This window comes from Uloborus diversus, chromosome 6 (assembly GCF_026930045.1).
Source record: "Uloborus diversus isolate 005 chromosome 6, Udiv.v.3.1, whole genome shotgun sequence".
Taxonomy (NCBI): Eukaryota; Metazoa; Arthropoda; class Arachnida; order Araneae; family Uloboridae; genus Uloborus; species Uloborus diversus.
In genome coordinates, this window is record NC_072736.1 from 171,496,390 (window position 1) to 171,504,856 (window position 8,467).

The window sequence follows — 8,467 nt, forward strand, 5'->3', positions numbered from 1 at the left end:
TATCCTCGTTGGTTTTGTCCTCCTTTGTCATTCCTCAAAGCTCTTCGTCCAGTGAGTTCTGAACTGTGTGAGTTTAATAACTTTACTTCTGGAAAGAGCTCTGGAAACAATCGCATAAAATGTCTCCAGTGGCCCAAGCTCGATGATTACCACGCCAAAATGCAGTTTATTACGCGTAATCTGCAATCTCAGGAGCTTGGATTTTGAAAGTGGAGAAAATTTTATCTGTTTGCATTGTCGCAACCGCGTAAAACCAAAACTCATCCGAGTAAAAAAAAAATTATTTAAATTTTGACCTCTTGAATTCAAATTATGTTTTTCGCAATCACGAGTGTGTGTGTGTGTAGGCATGTGTGTTTATGTGTGTTTAGGGGGTATGTGTGTTTGTGTGTAGGGGGTATGTGTGTTTGTGTGTAGGGGGTATGTGTGTTTGTGTGTAGGGGGTATGTGTATGTGTGTGTAATCGTGTGTGTTTGTGTCTGTGTGCAGGCATAAGTGGGTGGGTAGTTGTGTGTATGAGTGTTTGTGTGTGGTGGGGAATGTGTATGTGTGTGTAGGCATATGTGTTTGTGTCTGTGTGCAGGCATGAGTGGGTGGGTAGTTGTGTGTATGAGTGTTTGTGTGTGGTGGGGAATGTGTATGTGTGTGTAGGCATATGTGTTTGTGTCTGTGTGCAGGCATGAGTGTGATAAGTGTGTGGGTAGTTGTGTGTAGGTGTGTGCGTATGTGCAGGTGTCTGTATGTATGCGTGTGTGTATGTGTTTGTGTATGTGTTTGTGTATGTGTGTGTATGTGTGTAGGTGTATGTGTGTGTATGTGTGTGTGTGTAGTTGTGTATGTATGCGTGTAAGTGTAGGATATTGACGCAACCTGGAGATGGCTTTCGCTACAGGAGCAGCATCGTGAGCAGCCGGTCGACGGTGATGCTGCAGAGGGTGCTGGCGGGAAAATAAAATGATAGCACATCAAAACAGTCAAATGAAAGCAATAAGTAATCGTGATTGCTCAAAAAATAATAATTGTATCAAATCTTAAACCGCGTATAACCAAACATTGAAAACTAAATCTGCGTAACACGACTATTTAAATAGGTAACTTAATATTACATTTGTCATTTTTGATTTTCTAGTTATAATCGATGTAATTATATAATTTAATGAGAACATTTTTTTACGTTAAATTTTTAAATGTTTCATTTTACAAGTCGACTAACATTTAAATAAGCATTAAAATCCGAACCCAGGGGTGCAACATCCAGTGAGGGCCAAGGTCTACAGCGCCCATCTCAGTTTTAATGACACGAGGTTCTGGGTTGCAAGTCAGATGTTCCGATTAGGTGGTCAGTTAAGCGCGAAACCTCCTTGGTTTAGTTCCCAAGCACGCTTGGTACTCGTTATATTGACTCACTGAAGGGATGAACGGCTGACTTGACCATGTCCAACCCGGGAATCGAACCCGGGACTGCGTCGTGAAAGATCGAAGCGCTGCTACTGCGCCACTAGGATTCTTAAACGAGCTGATGTGTGCATCACATGACTTCCTTTTACTCCAATTTAATTTCATTTTTTCATTATTGGCAGTTTTAATATGATTCAATAGTTTACTCTCTAAATATCACCAACAGTGGCCAAATTGAAACCAGATTTAAAAAAAAAAAAATTGCCAAATTTGTCGCCAAGTTGGCGGCAAAACTTGGCGACCAAAAGACTGGCGATATATCGCCAAGTGTCCGCCAAGTTATAACGCCTCGTTAGTTTACATCAATATTAACAATGATTTCCCCCCTCAAAAGGGGCAAAAAAGACCCCCTTTGGAGCTCACGAATGCAACCAAAAAGGAAGGTGCACAACTAGGCTCCACTAGGAGTCTACGTCCCAATTTCAACTTTCTAGGACATTCCGTTCTTGAGTTATGCGACATACATACACACATACACACATACGCACATACGCACGTACATACAGACGTCACGGAAAAACTCGTTGTAATATACTCGGGGATCGTCAAAATGGATATTCCGGGTGTCTGTACGTTCCTAGGCACATATCCACGTGTGGTCGGGTTGAAAAAAAACTCAACATTCATTTTGGGGTGAGCAAAATGGAAATTAAGGCCGATTTTTGGGGGAAAATTTTTTCGCGAATACAATACTTCCTTTTTTGTAAAAGGAAGTAAAAAGCGTATGGTGTAAAAAATCTTTCAAAAACGCTTTTAAATTAATGGTGTAAATAATTTGAAAAAGCCTTAAAAACCTGTATTTAAATATTTAAAAAAGCCTTGAAAACCTGTATTTAAATATTTAAAAAAGCCTTGAAAACCTGTATTTAAATATTTAAAAAAGCCTTGAAAACCTGTATTTAAATATTTAAAAACGCCTTGAAAACCTGTATTTAAATATTTAAAAAAGCCTTGAAAACCAGTATTTAAATATTTAAAAAAGCCTTGAAAACCTGTATTTAAATATTTAAAAAAGCCTTGAAAACCTGTATTTAAATATTTAAAAACGCCTTGAAAACCTGTATTTAAATATTTAAAAAAGCCTTGAAAAACTGTATTTAAATATTTAAAAAAGCTTTGAAAACCTGTATTTAAATATTTAAAAAAGCCTTGAAAACCTGCATTTTTGTACGAAAGTATTAAACCTGTATTGAATACTTTCAACTGCTCAAAAACCTTTCTGAGCTTCAGCGCCAAAATCAATCTGTTTGCAATTAACTTCATAATTCGCAATTCAAGTGGGTGTATTCAAGCTCTAAAACTGCAAAAAAATTACTACTTTTCATTCTTTCCTTCCTTCGGCGAGAATTGAAAAGTTTCTTCAAATAACCAACTAACGACAAAGCAAGTCAAATAAAAGCTCATACAAAAGAGTCTGGGAAATCCTTTTGAAAAGTGGTAGTTTATTTACGTGACTTATTTTTTCCATCTTTGTTATTTATTTGCTTTTATCAATCGCGTGACGTAACTAAAGGCTTTAAGTAATAGGTAATGGTTATTCTTCGTACCAAACTATTCCTTAATTTTCGAAAATAACAGTGAATGAGAACATTTTTTTTTCACTTCTCCAGTTTGTCACCAATTGTGTACCACACTTAGTGCCAAAAGGGGGAGGGGGTCAAAAATGTTGGAAAAAAGTGTGACGTTATTTATATATAGACAGAACCTTAGAACCTCGATTATCCGAAGCTCTTTTGATGGGAATTTTGTTTAACCCATCGCGCGTTTACTGACAAAAGTATTTATTATTGCTTTTTACTTCCTTTTACAAAAAAGGAAGTATTGTATTCGCGAAAAAATTTCCACCCAAAAATCGTCCTTAATTTCCATTTTAATCACCCCCAAATGAATGTTGACTTTTTTTTTTCAACTCGAGCACATGCGGATATGTGCCTAGGAACGTACAGACACGCGAAATATCCATTTCGATTATCCCCGAGTTAATTACAACAAGTTTTCTCGTGACGTCTGTATGTACTTATGTATGTGCGTATGTGTGTATGTATGTCGCATAACTCAAGAACGGAATGTCCTAGAAAGTTGAAATTTGGTACGTAGACTCCTAATGGGGTCTAGTTGTGCACCTTCCTTTTTGTTTGCATTCGGATGCTCCAGAGGGGATCTTTTGCCCCTTTTTTGGGGGAAATCATTGTTAATTTCGATGTAAACTCAAGTGGTGTAGTAATTTGGCGGACACTTGGCGATATATCGCCAGTCTTTTGGTCGCCAAGTTTTGTCGCCAACTTGACGACAATTTTGGCGATTTATTTATTTATTTATTTATTTTTTTAATTTTTAAATCTAGTTTCAATTTGGCCACTGTTGGTGATATTCAGAGAATAAACTATTGAATCATATTAAAACTGCCAATAATGAGGAAATGACATTAAATTGGAGTAAAAGGAGGTCATGTGATGCACACATCTCTCTCAGCTCGTTTTCTCTTTGTTTACAAAGTGAGCAGCTTCAAAGTTGCTGGAGGTTGTAAAGCTTGACCTCGGATAAATGGCGGATGACCTTGAAGCAAAACATCATTTGTATCATTCGTAATAGGTAGAATCTGCCAGAAAGTACCAAATAGTAAGAGGTACGGTGTCGCTAATCCTATCTATTCCAAAATAATACCAAAAAACGAACTACAAATGACACAAATGATGTTTTTGTTTCAAGGTCATCCGACTTCTTTTCGTGGTGAAGCCATACTGCGGAAACAAAATATCCATGCATCTTTTAAATTTTGTTCATTTCAAAAAATTACCAGTAAATTTTCGTAGCTTATTATTATTTATTTATATATTTATTTATTTATTTATTGTAATTTATTTTCTTTTATTTCATTTATTTATTTTTATTTTTATTTTATTTTATATTTATTTATTTTTTTGAAAAAAAAAATTGTATTTGAAAGTGATCACATTTGAAAACAAAATTTGCCCTTGTCTGCACGAGCGAAAGTTAGGGGCCATTCATTAATTACGTAAGGATGATTTTGGCAATTTTTGGACCCCCCCCCCCCTCCTTCCCCTATTCCATTTCGTTTTTCAAAATAATAAAGTATTGTTAGAAAAGGATCAGTTACACTAAAACTCCCAGCTGGACGAAAATCAAAGATTTCTATTTTTCAAATATACTATATAATGCGATACTAATTAAAAATAAAACATGCCATACATAGTGCGATATTTTTGTGATATTTTATCATTCTTTGAAAAAAAAAAAAAAAATCTCATCCTAACCCGTTTTTACCTTTTAGACGCAAATGAAATATGCTCCCTGCCAAAACACATGACCGCGCAATTTCTAATATAAAATATTGACTTGGAAAATATAACGTAAGAATGACTTTCGCACCCCCCCCCCCCTCCTCAAAGTAATGATATTTAGAGAATTTTCTAATCCCCCCTCCCTCTCGGGACACTTACGTAGTTAATGATTGGCTCCCTTACCGGAAAATTTGCACTTGCCTGTCACGAACGTTATTGTTTCTCCCGTTATTTTGTCTCTACTACTCGCATGAGTCCCGTTCTTGTAAAATTAGATAAGTTAGATTGTTACTGAATTAATTTGACATAGATGGCATAACTATGTGACATTTTTCTAGCGTTAACTTCGGTTTTTTTTACTTCCTTTTACAAAAAAGGAAGTATTGTATTCGCCAAAAAAAAAAAAAAAAAAAAAATCCCTCAAAAATCGGCCTTAATTTCTATTTTGCTCACCCCCGAATGAATGTTGGGGTTTTTTCTCTACTCGACCACACGTGGATATATGCCTAGGAACGTAAAGACCCCCGAAATATCCATTTTGACGATCACCGAGTTAATTAGAACGAGTTTTCTCGTGACGTCTGTATGTACGTATGTATGTGCGAATGTGTGTATGTATGTCGCATAACTCAAGAACGGAATGTCCTAGGAAAGTTGAAATTTGGTACTTAGCCTCCTAGTGGGGTCTAGTTGTGCACCTTCCCTTTTGGTTGCATTCGGATGTTCTTAAGGGGGTCTTTTGCCCCTTTTTTGGGGGGGGGAATCATTGTTAATTTCGATGTAAACTCTAGTGGTGTTATCACTTGGCGGACACTTGGCGATAGATCGCCAGTCTTTTGGTCGCAAAGTTTTTTCGCCAACTTGGCGACAGATTTGATGATTATTTTTTTTAAATCTGGTTTCGATTTGGCTATTGTTGGTGATATTTGGAGAGTAAACTATTGAATCACATTAAAACTGCCAATAATGGGGAAATGACATTAAATTGGAGTAAAAGGAAGTCATGTGATGCACACGTCAGCTCGTTTTTTTTCAGTAAAGAAGTTTTTTGGTGTGGAAAAGTTAATACTTCAGTTTATTGTTATAAACTGAATTTTTAGTCACTCTTATGCTTGAAAGTGTGACAATTTGATTTTAATGTTTTAAAATTCAAACTAAATACGCAATGAAATCTTTTACACTTCATAATATTTTCTTGACTTTTATAACCCCCTCCTCTCTTCAACTGAAAATGCAAAATAAGTTACTTATGCTATACCTATGTACTTCCATTTCTGTCCGGAAAAAAAATATTGATTGACAATATGTTTACAAAAAAAAAAAAAAAAAACTCGCTAAAGGGCAGAGCTTACAGACCACTGGGCAAACAAGACCGCGGTAGGCCCAGGAAACGGTGGGGGGGGGGGGGGGGGCGACCAAGAATCCGGAACAGGTTATATGCCTAATCCTTGACGATAATGATGATGATGATCTAAGTACAATTACTAGTCATGCATTGGTATACAGTCTATAGATTTGGTGTTGAGTTTGATGAACTATAATAATCAATTAATTCATTATGATGCACATAATTGCGATCATACACTGAGCATTAATTATTAAGCTATTAGTTATCTTTACTAACAATAAAGCTCAAAGCTTGCCCGGATATCTGTCGGGATATCTGTCCGGATCTCTCTCCTGATGTCTCTCTGTGACGCGCATAGCGCCTAAACCGTTAGGCAGATTTTCACAACATTTGTCACAGAATTAGTTTGTAGCATGGGGGTGTGCACCTCAAAGCGATTTTTCGAAAATTCGATTTCGTTCTTTTTCTATTTCTATTTTAAGAATATTTTACCGAGCAAATTTATTATAACGTGGACGAGTAAATTACCAAGTTATCATAACGTGGAACCGTAACATGGGCAAGCCGATTGGCGAGAAATTCACCATACATTATTTGTAAATATACAGGCGAACCAAATGACCTTTTAATTTTCCTTTACGGGCAAAGCCGCGCGGGTACGACTAGTGTTCTATATTTGAGGTTCTACTGTAGTTTTATAAGAAAAGTGAAAGTTTTCGCAGGAATCGTCACGTTTGTTATATTATGCGCAGCTGGTTAAACTGATCAAGGTTGGAAAATTCTTTTGCTCGCCAATGGCGAAAATACTAGAGTTTAGTAGTCGCCATTCTTTTTTATCTAGTCACCACTTTCTTTGCATACTAGAAAAAAAGTAGTTGGACAAAAAATTAACTTTTAAATTGCTACTAAAGTTTTAAAAAGGAGTGTTTCTTCACAGCTTAAAATTGATATTCACGTTCGTTTATAATTTCACTCGTCCATACCTTTATTAGTCGCCATTCTTTTTTATCTAGTCACCACTTTCTTTGCATACTAGAAAAAAAGTAGATGGACAAAAAATTAACTTTTAAATTGCTACTAAAGTTTTAAAAATGAGTGTTTCTTCACAGCTTAAAATTGATATTCACGTTCGTTTATAATTTCACTCGTCCATACCTGTATTAGTCGCCATTCTTTTTTATCTAGTCACCACTTTCTTTGCATACTAGAAAAAAAGTAGTTGGACAAAAAATTAACTTTTAAATTGCTACTAAAGTTTTAAAAAGGAGTGTTTCTTCACAGCTTAAAATTGATATTCACGTTCGTTTATAATTTCACTCGTCCATACCTTTATTAGTCGCCATTTCTTTTTCTCTAGTCACCATTTTCTTTACGAACCAGAAAAAAGTAATTAATCAAAAAATTAGCTTTTAAATTGCTACTATTTTTTCCGAAAATGATTGATTATTGACAGCATAAATTTGAAGTTCACTTTTGTTTATAACTTCACTCTTAAAAAAATTTATTAGTCACCATTCTTTTTCTTAAATCACCACTTTTTTTCGCAAACCAGATAAAAAAGTAGTTAGACAAAATATTGGCTTTTGAATTGTTAATAGAGTTTTTAAACAACGGAATATTTTTTGACAGCTTGAAATTGATAAACTAAATTAATGGCATGAACAGAGCGCCGCGACCGGATGGCGAATAATACTAGTATTTTGAGTCGCCACTTATTTAGCCACCAAGTGGCGAGTGGCGACCGCTCATCTCGATCGCCATTATAGACTGTAGAGAGAGAGAAAAATTGAGCTTACCATGGTATAAATTCCACAAGCAAAGCTCCCATCCCGGACGGACTTCCAGCAACAGCAGGTCTTCATGAGAGGCATGGTCCCCCGGATAGTCTCCCGGAGCGGGTGGAAGTCAGGGAGTAGCACTCTCGCGAGCACGCGGCCGCTCTGGCCAAGTTCAGGGAAATGAATCCGGCAGATGCACGTGTACCGAGAGAAGCAAATATCCGCACGTGCGCAGAACCGGACCAAGTGGAGAATTATGGATCCCCGGCCGAGTTTGCGCTCCCGCAAACTATCCTGGAAAGAAATGTTTGGTGTGTTTTTAACCGACTTTAAAAAGGAGGCGGTTATCATTTCATACCGTATGTATGTTTTTTTTTTTTTTTTGTTTGTCCACTCATAGCGTCTCACCTAGTGAACCGATTTTGATGATTCTTTTTTTAATGGATAGGGGATGGCTCAACTTAGGTGCCATTACTTTGTTTGACCATATTTGTTCTTTAGATAAAAAGTTATGGGCAAAAAACAGTAAATTTCCCTATTAAATGATTAAAATCATTTTGTAGCGAAGTTCGCTCTTTTCA

At 36.3% G+C, this 8,467-nt stretch overlaps 1 protein-coding gene across 1 annotated transcript in view; it reads right to left on the reverse strand.

The window, feature by feature from the left end:
- LOC129224613 (uncharacterized) overlaps positions 1 to 8,174 on the reverse strand; it is a 259,311-nt gene extending 251,137 nt beyond the window's left edge. The window contains exon 1 of the mRNA XM_054859098.1: positions 7,905 to 8,174. Within this exon, the coding sequence (XP_054715073.1) occupies positions 7,905 to 7,979 (75 nt within the window). The 5' untranslated portion in view covers positions 7,980 to 8,174. The remainder of the gene's footprint in view (positions 1 to 7,904) is intronic.
- Between the last annotated feature and the right edge of the window lie 293 nt (positions 8,175 to 8,467).